Raw genomic sequence first — 26,307 nt, 5'->3', positions numbered from 1 at the left:
TCTAGAAATCTGGGCTGTAGTGAAAGCCATATTAGTCTCATAATGTATTGAGGAAGCTAGTACATTATGATCTTCTGGTCTACTATTTCCCAAGCAGGGACGTTTGATAAAACATGGTTCTTCCTATCCATTTTTGTTTTTGTTTTTTCATTTTAGCTAAAGATTGCTAATGTTTAAGTGTTAGAATATTGTACAATAGACCACAGGGTTAAATTTATCTCCTTAATTTGGCTATTTGAATATAGCATTCCAGAGAATCATGAGTTTCTTAGAAGGTTTTCAAGAACCTTCTGTGATAAGACCTATAATAATGGGCAAGTTGGGCTACAGTTGCTAGTGATCCCTCTAATGAGCAGAGTGCCAGAAGTATACTGGATATATCATCATTAAATTATACTGAAGACCCCCTTGTAACTTGGGGATACTTGGTAGACAGATTAATATAGTGTTTCGTGAAGATAAGACAATTTGAAGACTATTGCTGAACAGTACAGTAGGAATGCTAGTCACCTCTTGTGGACTGCCCAGTCGCTTTTGGTGCATGTGGTTTTATTTCTGCACTTCCTGCCAGATAGGAAAACCAGGTTGAGCTTCAATTTTTTAAAATGTATTGTGTGCCACCTATTCTACAAGTTCTAGTAGATTATTACATATAACTAATGGATAGCACTGAACTTGGTGAGTCGAGGACATAGCAGGTGAGTTTTTATCTTGAATGGGAAGCTGAAGTAATTTGCTTGTTCAAGGTGATACTTCTTTCTTAATTTATTTTCCTTTTACCATTTCTAACTTTCAACAGAGTCCAGTCAAGATCAATCAGATTAGCCTTGATGAAAGTGGAGAGCACATGGGTGTGTGTTCTGAAGATGGCAAGGTACATCAAAAACAAGTCTTTTCTCTTTTCTCTTTGCCTGTAATGGTCATTCAGTGTTATTTTTCCAGACCGTTGGAAGGTCTGTGTACAGTGAAATTTTATAATAACGTCACCTTGGATCATCTGCCTTAGTACCAAACACACTTCAGAAAACTCATAATTAAAGTCAAATATATTTGGTTCAAATCTGCTTTTGGAAAAGTAATTACAAGAAATGTCAGTACTGTTACTGGTATTAAGCTGATTAACAGCTATGGCAAGGGGACATGTCACTGCAATTATTGCTATGGTGCCAGTTATAGTTCACTGGCTAGTCTGATGTTCCTGCAACACTGTGTCTTAATGCTTCTTTGGTATAAATCCAGAAAATTGGATTTCTGTGTGCAAAATTTCTATGGACTGGTAGTTTTTCATCCATATATATTTTAAAACTGTTATGTTTGCTACTTCTGGAATATTTTGATAAGCAGTCACCATCTATCAGGCCTTATAGTCAGTGAACTATTACAGCATTAAACAAATGTGAAATCAATACACACATGCACACACCCTGTTTCTTTTAAAAAATGTGGCACCTTCTATCTCAACTGGGAGCATACGTCATTTTGTGTACGGCCAACAATTATCCGTGTTTTTCTGGAACAATGAGAACTGTGACATTTTAGTGATTTTGAGGATCAATTTCTTCAGTTATTAGAATGTCTTTATTTGTTTATTTTTAAGTGTGCAGCAATCTCCGCTAGTAGTAGTTTGGCATGATAAAACTCTGCCATAACCTATTCAGATGCTTTTTCAGGAAATAATGTTGCTTGTATGCACAGTACATTTGATATCACTCCTCAAGTTCTGACTGACTTAAGTGGTCCAAACTTGTTTACTATTAATTGGGTTGTTTGGCAGGATTGTACCAAATTAAGCAACAAGCTCATTTTATCTAGCTAAACAGGTTTATCTACATAAACCTGTTTAATCTATTTATTTATATAAAATTTTTGTGAGTACATTAAGAAAAGCTAGTAAGAATGCGCATCCATTAATGTGTTTGGATTTTTATGAAGTAAACATTTAATATGCTTTGCTATATTTAGATTAGAAAAGTAATGTTCTTACAGCTAAGGCTGGCTGGACATTTGATCAGACTGAGGCTTCAAAATGAGCAAGACAGACAGGGCTTCCTCATTTCATGGATTTTAGTTATTTAAGGTTTTTTTTATGTACACTATTTGTTAAAGTACTATCTCACATCTGCAATCATAGTGAACTGTTCAAGATAGCTGACAGCAACGTATTTTAAGAGTGTTAATACATTTAAGTATATTAAATGTGTAGCCATAGACCATTGCAAAAACTTTACATTGTATGAGCTGCAGTGCAATCAAGGTAATTTTCACTTAGTATTCATCATTTAAGAGAGGGAATTTGCATACTATTTGTCATGGCTTCAGATAGTTGACCCAGAACTTTAAGCTGCAAAAAGAGCACCACACATTGAGGGGTCTGGGCAACATGATCTGATAGCAAAACATTATTTTGTCCTCATCGATCTCAACATAGAAAGAGCCCAGTATTCTGTGTATCTTTTGCTGCAGAAATGACTGTGAAGCAAGTAATGAGGCAGATCCAGATTGGTACTATGTATTATGTCAGGATAGACTAGTATAGAATAGACGATCAAGAACAAATGTACATGTCTTCTAAGATATGAACTAAAATGACAAATCATGCCAGATAACACAACATCAACAATTAGAAGCCAGCCAACTCATAAGCTTGTAGGAATAAAAGGGTTTTGGTATGACAAAGACCATGAGGAAAGAGAAAGATAGTAAGGATAGTAAGTAGTACAATGTGGAATCTTTCCTACTTCACCAGGAAACACCATGTGGAAAGAGATAATTCCTCACATTATCTGGTCTAGGCAGTTTACAGCTTTAAAAATAATGGTCCAGTAGGTTTAGAGATAATACAGAAGCCAACACAGATGGAACAACAGTGGAGTTGCATCCTCCATAAAATTGCTTAGCAGATTTGTTTTTTTTTAATCAAACCAACTAGGAAGTCTCCATGAAAAAATGAGAACTACCCAAACCAAGTGGCCTGAATAGATCCCATAGCTGAGAAGTCTAGCAGAATCAACAAGTTCAAATGTTCTCCACCAATACAGTTCCAGGCGTGAAAATGAAGAAAACCATTTTTAGCTCAAAAGTTTGAATAATGCTCTTATTACAGCTAGTTGTAGTGTGTTTGAACATATATCTCTTCTGATATATGTTCAATAGATTTCTTCTGATTAAGTTTTTTGTAGTTCATTTGCCAGCACTGTATTTCTGAACACCTAAAATGGAACATAGTCATGTATTTGATGAAGCAGATTATAGTTCACAAAAGCCTGCGCCATAATTTAGCTAATAACCTTTATTTAAACACCTTGCATCTGATGAAGTGGGCTGTGATCTTTGAAAGCTCATGCAATAATAAATTGATTAGTCTTTAAGGTACCATAACAAATGTTACAGAGGTATAAAGAAATATGAGGTTACAAAGAGGCTAAGGACACTGCACAGGGTTAAAGAAAGTTAATTAAAAAGACTACAGATCTAAAACATATATATGTAAAAGAGCTAAAATTATTAAAAGACAACTGTTAGATGGAAAGAATCATTTATTGCTATATAATAGGTTATTAAAATATTAAAATGCTGGTTTTACAGCATATATAATGATTGATTTAAGAGTGTACTGCAATGATTGTGCAAACTTTTACAGTGCTTCCAGAGACCATTATTGGTGTACCTGCTAAAAGGGCAGAGGACAAAGTTTCCATGACAGATTGTCCAGAGAGGGAAGATTAGGGCCTTGTACCATAAAGAATATAAACAGAAATATAAGGGGATATGAAAGATAAAAGATTGCCCGAAAAGTGAAGTGGCAAAGTCAGGGCTGTATACATTTAGGATGGCCATAGGTAATTCTGGAAAGATTTGTTGTTTCATCCCTGATTGAGCTTTGTCAAACCAAGTGTACTCAAGTGTTGTGAGGCTAAGCGACAGGACGTTTTTTACTTCTTTGGACCACATGGATATGAAACTGTTTTGGAGAGTCAGGGAAGCCAAAAACTTCTCAAAGTAACTATCCTGCTTCACCATCAGCACCTACAGTCCTTTTCCAACTGAGTGTTAACCTGAATGCTTACCTTCTTGTTATATGTAGGGGGGAAGATATTTCTAATTTTGTAATTAATGGGAGGTAATCTTTATCTGGAAAGTTTTCCATTAAAAAATGAGACACATATGAAGAGAGAGTGGATACAGTCAAACAGGAATTGTGATACTTAATCTTCACCTGCCCCAGTAAGTGAGTTTAAGAATAGTGGTAATGGTGAGGATTATTGACACTATTAAATCATGCTAGTAGTGAATTGTTACTTGCTGTGAGTTTGGTATTAAAATCACCCACTATAGGTATATTCACATTAGGCATCTGTAGGGATTGAGCTAAAATATATTTCTCAAGGGTATCCCAAATCCTGTTGCTGAGAGAGACTACTTTTTAAGAAATGTAAATGTTAAGTAAAATACCTTATGTCCATTCTGACATATTGACAGTCATAGCCAGAGGAAGTGGCCAAATCAAGGCCAGGTTATGATGACTTATCTGAAATTAGAATTCTTATGTCTCCATGGGGTTGCCTGTCATTAGAACTGGAAGCTAGCCATAATGAGACAGATTTAAAGGATTCAAATTCCCATATCTTGTGGAGTAAACTAATGTCTTTCTTGACTTCCTCCAGAAAGGAGAGACCACTGCATTTAGAGCATCAGCCTGCAAGATTCCAAGAGAGCTTACATCATAATAAAGTTGCCTTTTCCTGATGCCACAAAACTCTTAACTTCCTTAGGGAAGCATTTAAGAATTGCCATGCTCTAGCTACCCCAGTTCCCTTCATGGATCACTGCCTTGTTGTGGCGAAGGGGCTTGCGTAACTCAGTGAAGCCATGAGCTATACCGTGCAGGGCCACCCAAGACGGACAGGTCATGACAGAGAGTTCTGACAAAATGTGGTCCACTGGAGAAGGAAATGGCAACCCACTCCAGTATCCTTGCCAAGAAAACCCCATGGACAATGTTAAAAGGCTAAAAGATATGACGCCGGAAGATGAGCCCCTCAGGTCGGAAGGTGTCCAATATGCTACTGGGGAAGAGCGGAGGGCAATTCCAAGTAGCTCCAGAAAGAGTGAAGCGGCTGGGCCAAAGCCAAAAGGACGTTCAGCTGTGGATGTATCTGGAAGCGAAAAGAAGGTCCGATGCTGTAAAGAACAATATTGTATAGGGACCTGGAATGTAAGATCTATGAACCAAGGCAAGCTGGATGTGGTCAAACATGAGATGACAAGATTGAACATCGACATCTTGGGAATCAGCGAACTGAAATGGACGGGAATGGGTGAATTTAATTCGGGTGACCATCATATCTACTACTGTGGGCAAGAAACCCTTAGAAGAAATGGAGTTGCACTCATAGTCAGTAAGAGAGTGGGAAAGGCAGTAATGGGGTACAACCTCAAAAACGACAGAATGATCTCAGTGCGTATCCAAGGCAAACCATTCAGTATCACAGTCATCCAAGTCTATGCCCCAACCACTGATGCTGAAGAAGCTGAAGTTGACCGCTTCTATGAAGACCTACAACACCTTCTAGAACTAGAACTAAAAAAAGATGTCCTTTTCATCATAGGGGATTGGAATGCTAAAGTAGGAAGTCAAGGAGTAATCGGAATAACAGGCACGTTTGGCCTTGGAGTACAAAATGAAGCAGGGCAAAGGCTAATAGAGTTCTGTCAAGAGAACAAGCTAGTCATAGCAAACACTCTTTTCCAACAACACAAGAGATGACTCTACACATGGACATCACCAGATGGTCAATACCGAAACCAGATTGATTATATACTTTGCAGCCAAAGATGGAGAAGCTCTATACAGACAGCAAAAACAAGACCAGGAGCTGACTGTGGCTCAGATCATGAGCTTCTTGCTGCAAAATTTAGGCTTAAATTGAAGAATGTAGGGAAAACCACTAGACCACTCAGGTGATGAACCACCAGGTGATGATAGAACCACTAGACCATCACAGTGAAGGTGATGAATAGATTTAGAGGATTAGATTTGGTAGACAGAGTGCCTGAAGAATTATGGACAGAGGTCCGTAACATTGTACAGGAGGCAGCAACTAAAACCATCCCAAAGAAAAAGAAATGCAAGAAAGCAAAATGGCTGTCTGATGAGGCTTTACAAATAGCTGTGGAAAGAAGGAATGTGAAAAGCAAGGGTGAAAGGGAAAGATATAAGCAACTGAATGCAGATTTCCAGAGAATAGCAAGGAGAGATAAGAAGGCCTTCTTAAATGAACAATGCAAAGAAATCGAGGAAAACAATAGAATGGGGAAGACTAGAGATCTCTTCAAGAAAATTGGAGATATCAAAGGAATGTTTAGTGCAAAGATGGGCATGATAAAGGGCAAAAAAGGCAGGGACCTAACAGAAGCAGAAGAGATTAAGAAGAGGTGGCAAGAATACACAGAAGAACTATATAAGAAAGATCTTATTGTCCCTGATGTCCACGCTGGTGTGATCACTGACCTTGAGCCAGACATCCTAGAGAGTGTTCCAGAAAAATATCTACTTCTGCTTCATTGACTATGCAAAAGCCTTTGATTGTGTGGATCACAACAAACTGTGGCAAATTCTTAAAGAGATGGGAGTACCAGACCACCTTACCTGTCTCCTGAGAAATCTGTATGCGGGCCAAGAAGCAACAGTTAGAACCAGTCATGGAACAACCGATTGGTTCAAAATAGGAAAAGGTGTACGACAAGGCTGTATACTGTCACCCTGCTTATTTAACCTATATGCAGAGTACATCATGAGAAATGCCAGGCTGGAAGAATCACAAGCCAGAATTAAGATTGCAGGGAGAATCATCAACAACCTCAGATATGCAGACGATACCACCCTAATGGCAGAAAGTGAAGAAGAACTAAAGAGCCTCTTGATGAAGGTGAAAGAGGAGAGTGCGAAAGCTGGCTTGAAACTCAACATTAAAAAAACTAAGATCATGGCATCTGGCCCCATCAATTCCTGGCAAATAGAAGGGGTAGAAATGGAAGCAGTAACAGACTTCATTTATTTGGGCTCCAAGATCACCGCAGACGGAGACTGCAGCCATGAAATTAAAAGACGTTTGCTCCTTGGGAGGAAAGCTATGGCAAGCCTAGATAGCATATTAAAAAGCAGAGATGTCACCTTGCCGACAAAGATCCGCATAGTCAAAGCTATGGTTTTTCCGGTAGTAATGTATGGCTGTGAGAGCTGGACCATAAAGAAGGCTGAGTGCCGAAGAATTGATGCCTTTGAACTGTGGTGCTGGAGAAGACTCTTGAGAGTCCCCTGGACTGCTAGGAGGTCAAACCAGTCAATCTTAAAGGAAATCAACCCTTATTGCTCATTGGAAGGATCGATAATGAAGCTCAAGCTCAGATACTTTGGTCACCTAATGCGAAGAGAGATCTCTTTGGAGAAGACCCTGATGCTGGGAAAGATTGAAGGCAAAAGAAGAAGAGGACGGCAGAGGATGAGATGGTTAGATAGCATCACTGAAGCAATGAGCATGAAACTGAGCAAACTCAGGGAGGCAGTGAAGGACAGGAAGGCCTGGTGCAATATGGTTCATGGGGTCACGAAGAGTCAGACACGACTTAACGACTAAACAACAAGCTACCCCAGTCAGTCAGGAGCTGATTAGAGCATGGAAGTGATTGACCTCATTCTCCCAAAATATTGTACATGCCCAAAGTTTCTCATCTGCTCTTATCCTCAGTGTGGAATTAAGGTTGAAATAGGTAGAAGTGATCAGAACTGCACATTAGTCACTGTGAGCTATTGGGATTTTTCACATCACCTGCGGGGCTTCAGTCTAAAACTCAGAATTGCTCCATTGGAAATGTGATAGATGCAGTGATAATGCACAGGTTAGATATATTATCTGATGTCACTGTCATGGAAACAGCTCTAAAATAAGATCTAGTCTCTCCACTGATGGAGAGACTAGATCTTGTAGCCATTGTTTAATTGTTCCTAATTCTCAGAAAACCAGGTCCAGAATGAACTCTACCAAGAGGAAAGGGTAATCAAGAACAGTTGTCTCTGCCATTCATACAATTTTTTCATCTAGACATTTGCAAGAACATAGACCAACTACTATTCAGAATAGCAGGAAACTACTCCAGGGTTATCAGGAATCCATCCAGATCCATTTGTCTGATGTCAGTTATATGATACATTGTGTGATACCCTTTAAATAAGAAACATTTCTATGGTGAACCCTTATTAATCTTAATGGAAATCACTGATCAATGACCATAATAAATTTGATTGATTGAATCTTGGCAGAAGTATGTATGCATGTATACATTTCTTCTATGAATTTATATAAGTCACCCAACTACCAGTGGAACTTAGGCAAACAAAAGATAAAATTAAAAGAACCAAATGGGTGGAGTCTCAACATATGCATCAAATTCTACAAACACAAGAAATTTATTGGTTTGAGAGAAAATTCTGTTAATAGAAGCTGCAGTTCAGGCAGTATTTTTAGACACTATTTGAAGTAATGCACTTTGGCATATAGATACATGAAATCTCTTGTATAAATATATTTTTCATGCCACAGTTTCCTTTTCTGCTTCTATCCTTTTTTCCCAAAGAATCAGGATACAGTATGTGTTTTCCGTTCTGCCTTTCATCCCTGCATCATAGGTTAGGCAGAAGTATAATAATTGAGGATTCATGAAGTGTAATACAGCCTCACACCAGACAGGAGTGTGCAGACCAGACTTTTGTTCTTCATCAGGGTCATTAAGAAATCTACGATTGTGACAAAGTTATTGTACATTTAACTGAAAGAAAGTGAATAGTAAAGTGAATAGGGTTGGATTATGGAATACTTTGCATGAATATGAAAGTGATGGTTGGTAGCTGAATGTGGTAGGAGTGGTATATGATAGAAGTAAAGGTTGTGTGAAAATAAATGGAATGCTTAGTGAATGGTTTAACATTTAACAGGGAATAAGAACAGGATATGTGGTGTCCTTTTGATTGTTTAATATATTTATGAATAAATGCCTAAGAAATACTTGCGATGACATCAGAGGTACAAGAGTTGGGAATGTGAATCTACCATATGTATGCTTTTGCATGTAGGTGTGGCCAGCACCAAAATTATTTGCAGCAAATGGTTCATAGATTGTATCATAATGAGGAATAAGGGTCTGAAAATTAATATACAGGTAGTACTCAGTTTAAGAACAAGTTCCTTTCCCAAGGTCTGTCTTAAATCGAATTTGTATGTAAGCTAGAACAGTATTATAGTATAATACTGTATAAGTAGTATTGTGTAATGAAATTGAACCATTGTGTATTTAACTCAAATCATTGTGTATTTAACTCAAACTTTGCTACAATAGGCTCCGTTCTTTACTATGGGTCATCTGTAAACTGGGCATTCTTAACCCAGGGACTACCTGCATTAAAGAGCAAGGTAGTTGCATTTGACAGGAAAATTTGAATGAATGATTACAAGTTACACATATTTGGTGAGAAACCTAAAGCAAGTAGATGAATTTGTACATCTTTATAGATTCTTTTTATTAAAAATGGGAAAATGGATGCAGAAATTTTTAGAGAAAAGATTGCTGGCCCAATGGTGCTAAGTAGCTTGTGATCTGTCTTGAATGAGGTAAAAGTCGCTGCATATGTGAATGTGTTTCTGCTTGCTTTGTTATATGGTAGTGAGAGTTTGGTTATGTCACGGGAAACAGGCAAAATAGGTTCAAGAATAAATGGATGATAAATGAATGTGGATTGAATATGAAACTGATTGACCAGTATAAAAGAAATATGTTGAGGTGATTTGGTCATATAGAGATAATGAATATCAATTTGCAAAACAATATATGAAGGAAAAGGGCATGGATCAAGAGGAAAAGGAAACCCAGAAAATTTGTGGTTGGATGAAGTTGAAGAAATCCTCTTCAAAAAGAGAGCAGCCAGAAGTTTAAAAAACAAAGAGCATTGTTTGAAACAGCGTATGGACACAGTAGAATCAAGGATGGATTACAAGGACAGAAGGATGTGCAAATGATGTGATTAATGTGTTGATGTAAGCTAGTTTTAGTTTCTGTCTCCTTTTCTTTTTCTTGTACTTTTAATTTCTTTGGCTTATTACTTCTTACTCCTTTTTCTGTGTTCTGTATAATGTGGCTTATCCTGAAACAGAATAGCATGATGCATATATATGTATGTAGATATGTATGTTTGTACATGGCGCTTTCATGTATCTGTGATCAATCTCTGAATAACTTCACATGCTTAAAAAAAATCTGTTGCCATTTGCTTTTTTAAACCATAGCTTGATAATTCTTCTTTAGAGCTCTTCAGTTAAATAACAGACAATGCAGTGGAATATTAAAAGCACATTATTTAATTTCAGGTGCAGGTATTTGGATTGTACACAGGGGAAGAATTCCATGAAACATTTGATTGCCCAATTAAAGTAAGTATTACTTTATTTTATTAATTTATTCTTAATTTATTCTTTAATTTATATAAAGTATCTTAATTTATTCTTAACAATATACTACTATTACATTCAGAAATAGTTGCACCAATTCCAAGAAGAATAGGATTATTCTATTATTCTATTCTAACAGATTGCTATCCTGACTTGTTAAATTAACAGTAACCTAATGATCTTTTGTGATTTATAGTGTTTTAGTGTCTGTCACCAAACCAGAGTTATGTTACAGTATGAGCCATGCTGTGTAGGGTATGAGGCCACAATAGGATGGAATCCAGTTGCTGGAACTTCTAGTTCGGGTGGTTATCATCTTTTTTCAGGCTGAAGGGCTGCTCTTCGCCTTTGTGCAATTAGCCAGGACTACATTCCCAAAAGGTGATTGATACTAGGGCAAAGGAAATTGACAGGGTCAAAAGAAAACAATATTTATTTTAAGTAAAGTTCAGGAAATTGTTTTCAGTTAATATGATTTCTTATCATTCTACATGCATTAATTTTTGCCTTTTCCTTATGAAGAAATACAGGTACAGGTAGTCCTTGGTGAACAATGGCAATTGGGTTCAGAATTTCCGTCACTAAGCAATGTGGTTGTAAAGTCCAATGTCATGTGACTGCTCCGCTTAGCAACGGCACTTCCGGCACTTCCAGTTGCCATTGTTAAGCGAATCCCGCAATGTCATTAAGTGTGACATCATGTGGTCAGCATTCACGATTTCCTGCTGGCTCCCCATTGACTTTGCTTGTCAGAAGCCGGCGGTGAAGGTTGCAAATGGTGATCACGTGACTGCAGGATGCTACGACATTGTAATTGCAAGCCAAGCCCCCAGATCGCGATCACATGACCGCGGGGACGCTGCAATGGCCAGAACTTCAAGGACTGGTAGTAAGTACCACTTGTTCAGCACCTCATTAAGCGAGGATCACCTGTAAGCCTAACACCGCAATACAAAAATATTTAATACTTTTCTCCATTACATTCAGATTGTTGCTGTTCACCCTCAGTTTGTGAGATCGCATTGTAAACAGTTTGTTACAGGAAGAAACAAAGTAAGTTTACTCATTTCATAAAACTTTTTAGATTTATAGCATGGTTCAGGTTGACCCAAATAAGGAGATTTATGGCAAAGATATTTGTTTAGATTTTTCAGGTTTCCTGTTTGTTACTTTAATGAGATGCTTTTTAGAAGCTGTCTTTTCAAATCCATACAAATATAAAGTGGAGTTTCTGTTTCAGTGAATGTAAAACCAGGATAAATCTGTTATATTTTTTTGTTCAGTTACTTCATATTTTGAGAAATAATTGTTTTTAAACTATGCTGACATTATAGAATGGAAGATGGTTTTAAGTTTCCACAAGTTGATAAAAGATTCCCTGTTGAGCTAGGAAAGCTGTAACAAGTGTGTAGCCTAGCCATGTTTATTACTACAGAATTGAATGTGACTCACTTTTTGGCAGATTTACTTAGAACTTCATCCCGTGTGGGATAAAGACAAGTCAGGCTTAAAATTTTCTTTTCTTCACACACCATAGGGGTCCAGTAGAAGCCATGATGATGTCATGTGTGTTAAAATCCTACTGTGCAAATGATGCAAGTGATCTATGAGTAGTATACAATCTGTTTTGTTTATGTGGTGTCATGACACATGTGATGTCACTTATCATTCCAGAGAATTCCCATGTTTATACCCATTCGTATTCTTTGCTACCAAACCACATGTAGTCATACATCTATTACTACTTGTGATACTTTTAAAAAATAACCAATTTAATATCAAATAGGCCAGGCTTCTTCAGTCTGGATGTTCTCCTTATGAGTTCAATTCAGCATTCAGAATTCTTAATAATGGTCATGTTGGCTAGGGAATTCAAGGAACTAGTCCACCTATCTGGGGGAAATCCAGAGTGGGGATGGCTGGCAATAAACATTTGTGAATTGCAAAGTTCATGGAGTTTAGTTGTAACAAAGAAGTATTTTGTGATCTACACGTTCATGCAATAATAAATTGATTAGTCTTTAAGTGCCATGAGGTTCTTTGATTTTTTTGCAGAAGGGGCCTGTTTAACCCTCTGGAATATACATCACGATATAATATACAGTACACAAGGTGCATTTATTTTTATATATACATCTTGTGTATATGTGTATGCATTGATCTCCTTTGTTTGGATTTGTTCAGTTATTACAGTGAAGGGGATAGCTCTGTGCAGACAAAAGGATGCAGGTATCTAACAAGCCCTTCCACTGAAGTGAATGCTCAGGACTGTGCATGTGGGACTCTGAATACAATTTAGAGCAAACATTGGTCTCAGGCTCGGTGCAAGAGACTGCAGCCTGGAATATACATTTGTGTTTTGCTTTGGTCTGTTTTATGTTTTTAAACTGATCTCAAGACAAATGGTTTGCAGTTTAGTGAAAGTGTGTGCTGTGTTAAGTCAAGAAGGTCTTGCTGTGTGACCGTGCAATCCTCATTTGAGAATGTCCAAATGAGTTTGTGGCTATCAACCTGGTGGCAAATTCTTGAATATGAAAAAGCGATGTTGGCGAGAGGTCACACACAAACAGTATTGCATTCTGAAGTACATGCACTGTTGCCTGCATGTATGAATTTGCTAGGCTATGATTCTTGTTGATTCAGATCAAGACTTTTATCAAGAATGGACTGTAGGTTATTCTCTTTAGGTTTCTTATTTGTATTTTCCACACCCAATTCTCTGGCCATTTTCTTGCAATTCTTCCTCTCTCTCTTTCATTATACACAAGCATTGAGAAGATATACAAATGAAAGATGCAAAGATTATAAAACAATTTGGATAATTTAAAATTTAATGTGCAGATTATTAGAGGTACTTAACTTACTGAAGCAAATTAACTAGCGATGGATATAGAAGTAGCATTTCTAACAAAATTCTTCTGGATTATTCATCAGGGTAATCTTCATAAAAGGAATAATCTATTGTTAATAAAGATTAGATTTTTTAGGCAGGAAGTCTGTGCTGATACCAAGTTCCTCTTTGAATTGGATTGCAGCTTGGATAAGGCACAGCAAACTAAAACTGAATCAAGACAAATTTGAGCATGTAGTTACTGCTGATGTCTCTATCTTATTGAAGGGGTATTTTCCTGCTCTGGGGAAGGGCACACTTACTCTGAACAAGCAGATTGACAGCTTGAGGGTGCTTCTCAACCTGTCCATGTATGCTCAGATGAGCATAATGGTGAGGGGGATCTTATTTGAGCTGTTGATGATCCAGATAATCCGTTTCCTCCAGGACTTCTTGGAGATGCAGACTTGGTTGGAGACTGGAAGGAAATTGTCCAGATCTGTGGGATCCAGCAATGGTTTCTTGAGGATGGGGAGACCAGCGCCTCTCTTAGAGATGATAGGATCACTCCCTCTCTCAAGGAAGCATTTACCACCAAAGGGATGCATTCACACACCCCATAATATGGAGTCCTTAACCAACCAGGAGGGGGCATGGGTTTAAAACAGTTGGCCACACCTATAGCACCAAGAACCCTGTCAGTTTCGTCAGAACTAACAGAATTGAACTGTTCCCAGATAACATCACATGATCATGCCTCACTTAACTCCATGGGACTTGCCATGGAGTTCAAGTCACAGCGAATACAAGCAATTTTATCCACCGTGTATTGAGAATACAGGGACCTTGCAGATGCTCTCCCAGCCTTTATTTGCTTTTTTCTGCCTTCTGCTCATTTTAATATATAAATCTGTTTACAGTTTGAGTATCATGAAGCAGGTACTCTCCTCATCCTTTATGGGTATATTACAAGTGCTCCCTAAAAAGAAGGCCCATCCAGAAAGAACAAGGGCCTTTGTAATGGTGTCTGATTGCCTACTTGTAAAAATGATTTTTTTCTTAATATTGCATTTTTAATTTTTTAGTTACTTTATATAATATTGGTCTTCTCTGGATTTATGTATGTTTTATTGGTGTTATTTATTGTGTTATTTTATTAATGCTGTTTTTAACCAATGTAACTTGTTGCTTAACCATCTTTATTGTACTGTAAATCTTGGTAGGTGACTTGCCAGTAGCATGTGGGTATAAATTTGACAATAAATAAGTGAGAGCCAGATACAGAAGTCAGCATACCTACAGTTACAAACAAGGCACCTGTGAACACATTCTAAGCCTAAGGATTTTTTATTATTAGTATCAGAAATGAACTGAACTCACAGTCTAGTCACACAAAAGTCTACACCTGTTTATTCTAAGCTTCTTTATTTCAGCAATATCATTTCGATGGAAAGAAAATCTTGCTGCTATTGTTAAATAATTGCAAATCAGAAATTCAGCAAGCTCGGCCATTTACTAATTGATCCCAATTTTTTATACTTTGTTAAATCCCTTGCATTTTCTAGCAGGCTGATTTTATTTTCTTTTAGTTACACACTATTTTTTTTTAGTTATGCATGCACATACCCCACACCCTCTTTCCACAGCCTCCCTGCGACTGCACACACCCCGCACCCTCTTTCCTTGGCTTCCCTGCGATCGCGCACATACACTCACATACCCCTCACCCTCTTTCCACAGCCTCTTTGTGATTACACACACCCTCTTTCCATCACCTCCCTGCAATTGCACACATGCACGCACCCCACACCCCCTTTCCCTGGCCTCCCTGCAATCTTATGCACCCCATGCCCTCATTCCCTGGCCTATCTGAGCTCACTGCACTGAGTACTCCCTCCCCTGAGCACCCCCTCCCCAACATGCACTGGGCCTCCCAGGGCCTCCCCCACCCCCCTGCAGCACCCCTGTGCTCCTTACCTGGGATTCCTGCCTCTCCCTGCTTATGACCCATGTGGTCCTGGGGAGGGAGGGAGGGAGGGAGGGATATATATATATATCAGACAACTGATATGTGCACATGGCCCTTCATTATACCTCATGTGACCATCAAACTCTGGAAGACTCTGAGCATCATTCTTGGTCAGCTGATCAGCCATCAGAAAAATAAATGTGTTCTGCTAAGCATGGACTGTGATTTTGCCTGCATCATGATCTCTGAGAGTAGAGGTGTTTACAATCTCCTTTAGCTTAATTAATCTACTTGGAGGAGAAACAGCCAGTTAGAAGGTGGCAAAATTAAAACAAAGGTATTGGCTTTCATGGCAGCTGGTAAACTAAGTGTGTGAATAAGATATATTATGTTTGTTTGTTTGTTTGTTTGTTTGTTTGTTTCAATGTGTGGTTGCCTTATTCTACCACCTCTTACGTCACTGGAGCTAAAACAGTCGCCCACCTCTGTAATAAACTGTGGTGGTATTATCAGATGAAAGACAGTATAATAACACTTAATCTAGATTATTAATAATCAAAGGTTTAAAGTGATGATGTTTAGTTCTCATTTTAGTGAACTGACATAAATAAGTTGCCCATGCAAAGGAAACTGGTAGGAGTCAGTAGGGCCATCGTTTCAAACTTTTTTCTACTGTGAACTTATGAACTAACCAGCCATTTCTTGGCTTCAGACACTTCAGCCTACTTTATGGTGGAAACAGTTATATCTACTTTATTGCTTTAGCATATGAAGCATTTTGAACTCTCAAAGTATTGTTAAGTATTGTTATTAAAATATTACAGGAAGCAATGTTGGTAGGAAGAAAATTTTCCTCAACCTGTTGCCATTATGTTAAGTTGATCTGCAACTACCATAATTCCCAACTATCATGGTAGAAGTCGGAGATGAAGTAGCAGAGGCAAGATAATCATAGAATTTGGAGCATAGTATTTTGTCTTTGACCACAATTCTAATATGGGGTTCTTTAATGTTATTGAGAACTCTTGGTATAATATAATAGAAATATGCTGTTCTTTTGACCAATGGGTACAGGACTGACTAACTGAACCATTCCTGCTCCTTTCACACTACAATTAAGTATAGTAAGTATTGAATGGAACACTTGGCAGATGATGGTAACCTTACAATAATAATACATTGTAAATAACAGGGCATCCCCAGCCAAAGGAGATAGTGGAATTTTGTGGCATAAAGAAAAAGACAAATAGTGCTACTGTAGGCCATAACCTTCTACCTTTAAAAGAGGGTCTAATCTTAAAAAATAACAGGGTGAAAAGCTTGCTAAATGAAGGTGGAGAAACTGAAATAGGAGCTCTTCAGTTAACTCTTTAAGAGATGCCACATTTTTAACTTTCTAGCTTAAATGAATTTTGTGCATAGCTGCTTTAAGTACATTGAAAAATCTGAACAGTTAAAATTTTGAAAATAATTTTCAAATTAAAAAGAGAATTAAAAACCACATCAATCTTGAAATAAACTGTTGATTGCTCTTTGATTTTTAAATACCTTAAGCTTATGGGTAAAATATGTCTTATCTTATAATGATATTATTACAATTTAGAGCAGAACATGGCTATTGAAGAAAATATGTCTACATGTCATTGCAAGTCCTTGATAGCTTTGCATTGTCAGTTTTTAATGAACATGCTCATCCTTTTCCATGACTAAGAAGTGGGTAGTATATTAACTGAAGAGGTGCATTTTTCAATTTTGTTGATGCTTTTCATCCCTTTACTGGTTTAGGACTCTTTCTTTTGAAAGGCATTTTAAAGTAACATTAGTATAATTTGCTACTAACTTTGGTACAGTACCCATTATTGCTAGAAAGGAAAGCTCTTGACATTACCTGGAAAAAAAAAAAAAGAATGATAAAGGACTGGTAAAGATCTGTAGTTCTGACTCATCCAATGTAAAGATGAAGTTTCTTTCAGTTCAGCTTGTCTCCTAATGACCTTTTTGACATGTCTACACAATTTTCTTGCCAATAACATGGAAATGGTACATACCTAGGTTATATAAGATTCCCCTACAATCAGTGGTTAAAGCACATTGATCTACATAATGGTATGTCTCATGAGCTTGTATAACTACAGGATGGATTTGATAAATGTATGAAGAACTCACATTATGAGTGGCTTTTTGTACATACACAAGCACACACCAATTGATCTTAGGCAAAAGGCAGAGGAGTGATATGCCCCCCCCATTGGAGCTAATTTCTGCTATGTTAAATTAAAGAATCACTTCTACATTAGATCGTTTCTTATGCCAGGAGATATGGTGAGGTAGAAATGTTTTGAATAGTTGCTACCATTTCAGGAACGGAAGTAGAATTTGTATTCTTGTTAATGTCTACAAAGTACTATCTCAGTTTTTTTTTTAATTGCCCTGATTTTTAGTGTCAGCAAATCCAGTTTCTCTTTGCTTTGTGAGTAAGTAAGTGACCTTTACCTCTGAACCCCACAATATGTGCTTCATAATAACTGGTTGGATCACTTTGACAAATTATTAAATTGTCGGGATGCTGTTTGCAGCGCAGTCCTTTTTTAGAAACAGGGTAGTCAGCTGTTTGGTATTGCGTTGGTAGATGAAGAGGACCAGGCAAGAAAAGCAGATTGCTTTGTAAGCTATAAAATGTCAGTCAGTAAATACTGAGAAGTCCCATTTAAGTGAAGTAAGAGTAAATACCAGAGCAATCTCTGTTCAGGTATTGGGAGATTTACCTTAAATTGTGTACACTTTATAGTTGTAGCTTCTAGCTTAGAATTGCCATCTGAAATGAATGTCTTTTAGAATGCTTAAATGATATTCTCTGTATCCTTACATCATGCCAGAGAACCAGGAGTACAAAAATATTTTTTCCACTATTGATACATCTGGTGCCTGGTGCTAAAACTAGATGTAGTTGCCCTAAATAGCTAAAAGGTAGATGCCTCTGCCCTTCACGTATGTACATTATATGTTACAGTGCTACCTCCATCATTTAATTTGAGTCAGGTTTTATTTATTTATTTTAGAAATTTATACAGTCGCTCAACTCTGCAGTGAATTTTACCAAAGACCTTTACCACAACACAGAAATTTCTTCAGTACTAGGGCTGAGTTAAAGAAATTGTGTGAACTTGTTAGAAAATCTGAGGACTGTATTTTGCTTTCCCTAAAACATTCAGACCTCCATCTCTCTCTCTGACCTGACGCCTGAATGATGCAAATATTAAAAATAATCATGTAATAAATAATGGAGTAGGAGAGAGAGTTTCAGAATCCCCTGATATACAAACTCTCATCCCCTTCATGTTCCCCATATTTTCTTGTAAGTTTGACTCTCTCTACTCTTAGTCTGATGATTTTGGAAGGTTGTGTTTTATATTGTCTTATAAAACATTTGTGCATGCTTGGATCTTCTTTCTTTACTAAATTTGATGTGAGTACCTGCTCATTGCTGAGGGTTTATGGTCAGTTCCCACTTTATGTTTGGCTGATGACCACTAACTGTAACTGTTTTTGTGAATGTTCTGCTTTTTTGAATGTGATGTCTATGAAGAAATAACTTGCAATATCACCAGTTTCCATGAATCAGGATTTCTGTTCTTGGAGTTATTCTAATGCCAGAGTTTTATCTTTGGTTTTGCATATTAAAATGTTCACACTAGCAGCTAAAGAACTGTGACAATTTAGTTTTTTCTTCCTCTGAAATCCTTTATAATTTAATTAAAAATATAAATTTCTCAGAATGTAAATTGATCAACACTGTAAATCACTTTTCTAGAGATGGAAGGAGGTAGAAACGTTTCTTGTGGTGCTGTACAGGTAAAAAGGTAGCTTGAAAACTTTCCCCTTGAAATTAATTATGCTTTTCAAAACTATTCTAGAATGCATTTCCTGTTACTTTCAAAATATTGGAAATTTTTCAGTTTAAGTTTCATCCCACTGACAATGTATCTGATGTTAGATTTCTAATTAAGATGACTGAAGAATCTTATAGACACATTCAAGACTGGGCTACATATAATTAGCATTAGTGTTAATTATGCTTCAGCACTCTGTTAAATTGAAACAGCTGTCTTACTTCAATTCACTGTTGCCTGAAGCTAGATTTTAACAGCTGTCCAAGTCTATCTTAGTGCATTTGCTATACATTATGAATTCTTGGACTTGGTCTAAGTAGCAAGCATATCTAAAAAGAAAAGTAAAGCTATATATCCTACAGCATGAGGTATTCAGACTTTGATCCCTTGAAATTTTATCTCATAATTTTTAACAGTTCATGGAGGAGGTAAGAGCCACTGAGTACTTTTCAAGGCACTTCTATAAAGCAGAGGTGCAGCTAGGCCATAGACATCCTTTAGAAATAAGGGTACAGCCCTCAGAGAACAACCACCAAAAGTTGTTACTAAACTGTACATTTTAAAATGTCAGTAGAGAAATAATAGAGATATAATTGGGAAATATCTTAACTATGGTTAATTGGGAAATATCTTAACTATGGTTAAATTTAGTGAAATGAAATGAAATAAGTGTTACTTTTGACTCCATCTATCACTGTTTGGAATGTGGCTGCCAGCGTACAACACAAAGGCTAAGAAGCATCCTTTTGGCCCAAAACACTAATGTGCATCTCTGATCTAGAAAAACAGACTTCTGGAGAAATTCTTGTTATAGCTAACTTGGCTTCAACAAGAGAAAGCACTGCATGGAAGAAGACATAGACTATTTGAGGTTGATCTTACAATTTTGCTTTCCTTGGGATTGGATGAACCCTTGTTGAAATAATAGTGAAAAATACAACATAACTTCAGTTTTTTCAACTCTTTATTTCCCAAACAACCCCTTCGTATTTGCAGTGAGGACTGCCATATGTTGTGGTTAATTCTGGGAAGGATTTCAAATATACCCTGTGTTTACTAACCCACCTTCTGATGGCAAATCTAGGGACATTCCATCAATTTTCAGAAAAAGCTCTTTATTTAGCAGGCAGTCATGTTGCCAGGGACAGTGGTTCTATTTTTCTGCTTAAAATGTTTTGTTTTTGGTGGGTTTTGTTTTTTTTGTTTTGTTTTGTTTTGGCTACCATTCACAGTTTTTTTTAATAATATTTTTTTGAACATTACAATTAAAAAGATAACGAATACAAACTAAAAAACAAGAAAAAGGTAAAAAGAAAAAATAGAAGTTGCAGAAACAAAAGAAATATACAGTATATAAATAAATGACTTCCCCCTTCATAACAACAAGTATAAACAATTTTGGTAACTCATCACCTTCTCTTAAAATAGAAATTATCTCTTCTTCCCATATCTTATCTCTTATCTATAAACAAATCTTTAAAGACTTGTTCAGTCCTGGTTAGCAAAAGTCCATTAAGGTTTACTAGAGATAACAACATATCTATTTAATCTTGATCAAATAAACCAACTTTATATTCCTTCCTTTTACTTTTAATTTTTTTTTTATACATTCGATTTATTCTCTGCCCATCTCCTCCCAATGGGGAACTCTGGGTGGCTCACAAAGTATATATAAACCTAACAGTGACAAATCTTACAATTAGTGCTGTATCTATTATGCTATGTGACCAGTGGGGGTCGCTAGGGGGTCATCTGGGCTTTTTTCCTCCTCCATAGATCTTTCTCGCCGCTCGCATCGATCATCGCTCGTGCCGGTTGCATTCGGAGTTTGGCCAGCACCGGTATTTTTCTCCCCCACGCAGCACCGCCGGTTCCTCCCATCTAAACGGGAGTCCCCATTTATCTACTCGCAGATGGAATAGCTTTCAAACTGCTGGGTGGGCAGGAGCTAGGACAAGGGAGAGGAGCTCACCCCCTCCCGCAGAGCCAGGCCCGAACTGCTGGAGTGCTGACCATTTCTGATCGGCAGACTCCAGTGTCATTAAGCCCTGTGCCACCGCGTCCCTGCCCTGTGCCACCGCGTCCCTGCCCTGTGCCACCGCGTCCCTGCCCTTAATAATCTTTATATTTTTATATTCCTTCTCCCTCAAATAAAGTCCTTGAACCTGCTTTCTTCTCATTTTTTCTTTTTCCCTTCTCGCAAAATTATTCAGAACTTTAACAGATCTCTTTTGTAAATCTAGTATAAAAAAGTAATCCAGATCATTCTTTTGGTTTGGTGAGACATCAGCCAGTTTCATTTGTATATCCAGTGTAGCATCTCCTTCCACGTCATTCCCATAGCCTGTCATTTTTAGATCCACTTTCAAATCGGACTCAGTCCTATCCAATAAAGCTTGCTCCTTTTTCATATCATCTTCCCAACACAGTTTGTCTATAATGGCAGACATTTTTAAACTTAACTTCTGAGTCCATTGTTCCCAAATATCCTTCAATATGTCCAATGTTATTTTGCTCCATTCTGTATTAGTAAGTCAAATATAAGCACTCTTCTCCTTTAATTGTAGTCTTTAATTCCTTCTGGTTCCCTCTAGTGTCCAACCTTCAAAATCCCATCTTATATATGTATGTATGTATGTATGTATGTATGTATGTATGTATGTATTCAAAACATCAGCATTTTCCCATGAGAAGGATTTTTATAATTAATTTCAGAATCTTATTTCAAATCCATATGGACCCTTAGTCCATTTATAACTTTCCAAAATCAATACTCTGATTACTCTTTGCTGTTTATCCCCCCCCCAAAAAAGATTTTTTTAAATCCTTAAAAATGATATAAAACTTCTTTTGTCAAGGGTTGAAGGAAACTCACCCAGTGTAATAAAACTTGCCTTTATGAATGTTCCCAATATCCAAAAACCAATTAACAAGCAATTTCCAAAGGGGATTAAGAAAGGAAGTATGCAAACCCTATGTCCTTTTTAAAGGGTCGAGCCACAGCTTGCGCTACAGTGGCATTCCCTCATCTCTCAGCACTCTAAACCCACCAGAGACTGCTATTTTATGGTCTTTTCGCAAGGAGCAGCTGTCTGGAGGACTTGTGGGTGATCCCAATCCTCTCCTTTATCCAGAGAGGGGTTGTGAAGAGTCAGCTTTTAACTTCAGCTCTTCATTCCACCATGGTCATCAGCTCCACTCTCTGCAGAGCCACCTTCAATTCACCGTTTCTTCCCCGGAAGTCTCCCACATTCCCCTTCCCTGATGCTTTTCTTTATGGTAGCAGTTTCCTCTAGAATGCCTGCTAGAATTATGGTAATAAATAGAGACTGATTTCAGTGATGGAAAAATAATTGGTAAGAAGAGGTGCCATCACAATAAGCACCCTTTCCCCACTTTCCCAAAAGTCAGGCAGAGCAATTTGCTTTCCAGATTCCCTGTAATTTGTCTCCTCCTAATTCAGACAAGCCAAGCTATTCATGTCTATGTGCGGATATCTGATTCCTATATGCTCTTAACCTATACAGCACCTCAAACTGCAGGCTCGCTCTGGAGTGCGTTTTATAATTCCTGTGCTGTGTTATTCAGGAACGAGTAGAAGTAGCTATGCTGACCATTGTGATTTGAGTAGATTTATCAAGTAACCTGGTGACTTCAGATGTGTAGATTACAAGCCCTATGATCTGCAGCCAGCATGGATCTTCAGAATATTCTCTCACATATCTGGAGCATACCATATCAGGGAAGACTAGTTTATCTTCTCACTATGGAACATTACCTCTCCCAGAACAGCTTCCAAGGAACTCCACAGTTTCCAGGAATGTTATTAGCAAATTACTCCTTTCCGAAGGTCCACATTAAAAACCATATGGAAAAGATGTCCAAATGTCTAGGAAATACCAGTTGAAAGAGTAAAAGAACATAGCCATCGCTATCCTGCCATTAGGATGTTATTTGATTCATGTTATTCTAGTGGTGTAATGAGATGCTATACATACAAAAGCTGATGTGACATGCATAGTATAGCTGTATTGTAACAAAGCATTAGATTTACCAGCAGAAAACAGATAGGTGAATGAAGTGTATTGCCAAGGAGGTGATTTTACAGCTGCTGCTACTGCTATTGAAATATAAGTACTGAGAATGCTGACTGCCAGGATGGGGATTTATGGGAAATAAAGCTCTAAAATACTTTCTGGAGTCAAGAAGAGGGGAAACAACCCACTCACAGAAGCAGCTTTTCCTTTCTTTGTAGGTAGCTCCTGTTGAGTTTAAATGTTCCCAGTATTGTGATAATAGCACCTGTAAAGTATAGGCAAGAGAAAGATGAACTAAATAAATTAACCAACTGCTTTTAAGAAATATGTGTTTCATGCATAGCTGCTGCTGTAGAAAGCTGCATGTTTCTGAAGACTCAATGCAGCTTGTATTATAAGGAAACGAGAGCTTTTATTCCATTTTAGAATAATCTTTACCACAGTTGTACATTATCTTCTTTGCTGATGACCCCATAGAAGCCTTAGCATACAGAGCCATAAAAACAAGAGAAAAGAATCCCAAGCCACAAGAATAAAATGGTAAAAAAAACTAATTGGAAATTCTTGGCTGATTCTGAGGATGCTTAGATTCTGTTTGCAACATATGGTAAACAGGGATGTTGCAGGTATGTAGGTAGAGAGAAGAGGCTGGGACTCTAATACGTAGCAGGAAAGTCCTATTCCTAACAATACACTCCTGGCTGAAGGACTCTTGGACATATGGAACCTCAGGAATGTACTGTTAAGTATTATGAGATCACAGTCAGCTGAAGATTGAGACAATCAGAAACCACTTGGTGTTTTCAATGCACTTTGTAAGGAAAAAGAGAAGAAATTGCAGCTGCTCTATGATAAATAATATTTCCTAATTAAAGAGCTGCCCAGAGTCACCCGTTGGGGGAGGTGGGCGGCATACAAATTTAATAAATAAATCAAATCAAATTCCTAAGAAACTGTTTATAGGCTCTTACCATATAAGCTGACCTTAATTTCCATTGGCTTCATAAAGATGCAAATACCTTTCTTTTTTTCTAAATAAGAATAGTCCTTCTCATTGATTTATAAAAACAATAGCACTTCACAAATATTAGTGCTTGAATTCTTAAACAAATGCATAAACCATTGGGAGAACTTTGAATTTAAAGTAGCTTGAAGAAACTGCAATACAAACATGAGTTCTATTTTCATTTTGGATTTCATTTTTTATTTTAGTTGTATATAATATGCAAAACAGATATATTTGATATTCTGAAACAAGATCCTTGCTTGGAATTTGTTCTCAAGGTATTTTAATTTGTATATGAGATGTTGTGCAAAATAAAATAAAACTTCTTATATTAAGAATTTAAAATTAGTACATTTCTTTTTTAGTTTCAGTTTATAATACTTTTTCTTTCCCACATTTCTTTTGTTATTTTACTGAAAAGAAATAACTGATTCTAATCTGTAACTTAGTCAAATCTCCAAAAACATGTCCTCCATGTGCATCAAATATATATTAAAATTGTATATATATTAAAATGTGCATAGATATATTAAAACACAAAGCATATAGACTTGCCCACATTCTTGAATTACATTTGTACATCAGTGATTCTTTTGACTGATGTATAAATAAAATGTAACTGAACAGGACTTGATTCTAATCCATTTTTCTTAGGACTACTTCTCATCTGTTTTGTGAAGTTTAACTACATTGGAATACATGGATTATTCCTGACTTTTTTCCTTTATTATTAATTCTAATCTCCTAATTCCTGAGATCTAACTTGAACACTTCCCTGCTTATACACCAATAGAAATTGGCTTAGAAAAAGAAAAGTAAACTATAGACCTGTTCTTTGGTGCTACTAGACCTTTTTTAAAAAAAAAAATTAAACATGCAACTAGCCACAAAATCTACAACTCCAAGAACAAACATAGAATTCAAAAAAGAAAAAGTTCACCATAACATCCAAGCAATGCAAAAAAATTAGCTGGTTAAAAAAGTAGCTGGTCAACAGGCTCTAAGCAAGCTCTTAGCTCTAAACTCTGGTCAAGTATATTCTATTTCTCCCGAATCCCCAGTGCAAAAGATATTATATGCAAACTGTACCACCATCTCTATGAAATGTTCACCCAAGGTGAAGGAAAGAGTTGTAGCTCAATGGATACAATCTCTGCATTTTATGTGTGTTTTTTATGTTCATTCTTACCCTCCACTGTATTGTTTTATTTGATGTTATTATGTTTTACCTGTGAACTGTCCAGAGTTTTTGGAATTGGGCAGGTACAAATTTAATAAATAATAATAATGTTCCAGATATCATCTCTCTCTTCTCCAAGTAAAGCTAGAAAAGACTGAAGATTAGATTATTGTTGATTTAGCTCAGTATAATTTGGTATAAGGCAGCGTCTTATGTCCTGTTTCAAAATATGGGACCTTTTCTCCAAATCATATGAAATTGTCAAATGTGTGAAAATGAGGGTGATGCCACCCAAAAGAGAAGCAAATTGGCTCATTAGCAAACAGAAAAGAAAATGGACAGAGCTGTGTGCTCTGCATGCAAATTATATTCACATCCTACACTGAAGCTATGATCTACCCTTCCCTGGAAAATGTTTCCCTGTGGATGTCTGTGACACAACTACACAGCTACTAAGTGCCATTGAAATCATAATAACAATGATCAGTTTTGTAGAGCATAAATACTCAGTTTCTTAACTCCCTTCTCTATTTTTATTTTATAATCAAGTCTAGTCATAATCCATTTAGTGAAAGGCATTAATTTAAGTTGATTTAATATAATTGAAATGAATTTATTTTTACTGCACTCAATAGAAGTCACATTATGTTGATTTAATTTATGGTATTTTAGCTAAATGGTGAAAATTGGGTGACTTCTTTTCCTTCAACAATGTAAATATTCATTTTTGTTTAATTTATCAACTTTCCTCAGTCCAGTTTACAGTGACTAATTCTAAACTTGGTTTCTGAAATATCTCAACTGAAATATTTGTCTTTTGGTACCACCTTGTGGCTGTGCATAAAATAGGCACTCTCCATTTTTCGTAAGCAAAAAATCAGTTTAATAGTCGAATA

The 26,307-nt window shown here is 37.0% G+C and overlaps 1 protein-coding gene across 3 annotated transcripts in view; it reads left to right on the top strand.

The window, feature by feature from the left end:
- The window catches only part of VPS41 (VPS41 subunit of HOPS complex), a 129,810-nt gene that overhangs the window by 45,075 nt on the left and 58,428 nt on the right, over positions 1 to 26,307 (top strand). For all 3 annotated transcript variants that reach the window (XM_088149992.1, XM_088149993.1, XM_088149994.1), the window contains 3 exons: positions 800 to 874; positions 10,419 to 10,481; positions 11,487 to 11,552. In XM_088149992.1, coding sequence (XP_088006118.1) covers positions 800 to 874; positions 10,419 to 10,481; positions 11,487 to 11,552 — 204 coding nt within the window. The remainder of the gene's footprint in view (positions 1 to 799; positions 875 to 10,418; positions 10,482 to 11,486; positions 11,553 to 26,307) is intronic.

The sequence above is a fragment of the Python bivittatus genome, unplaced genomic scaffold (assembly GCF_059951505.1).
Source record: "Python bivittatus isolate LINGU-HERP-01145 unplaced genomic scaffold, Pbiv_v1 ctg000610_np1212, whole genome shotgun sequence".
Taxonomy (NCBI): Eukaryota; Metazoa; Chordata; class Lepidosauria; order Squamata; family Pythonidae; genus Python; species Python bivittatus.
The sequence above is the reverse complement of the archived record's forward strand: the minus strand, read 5'-3'. Positions and strand labels throughout refer to the sequence as shown.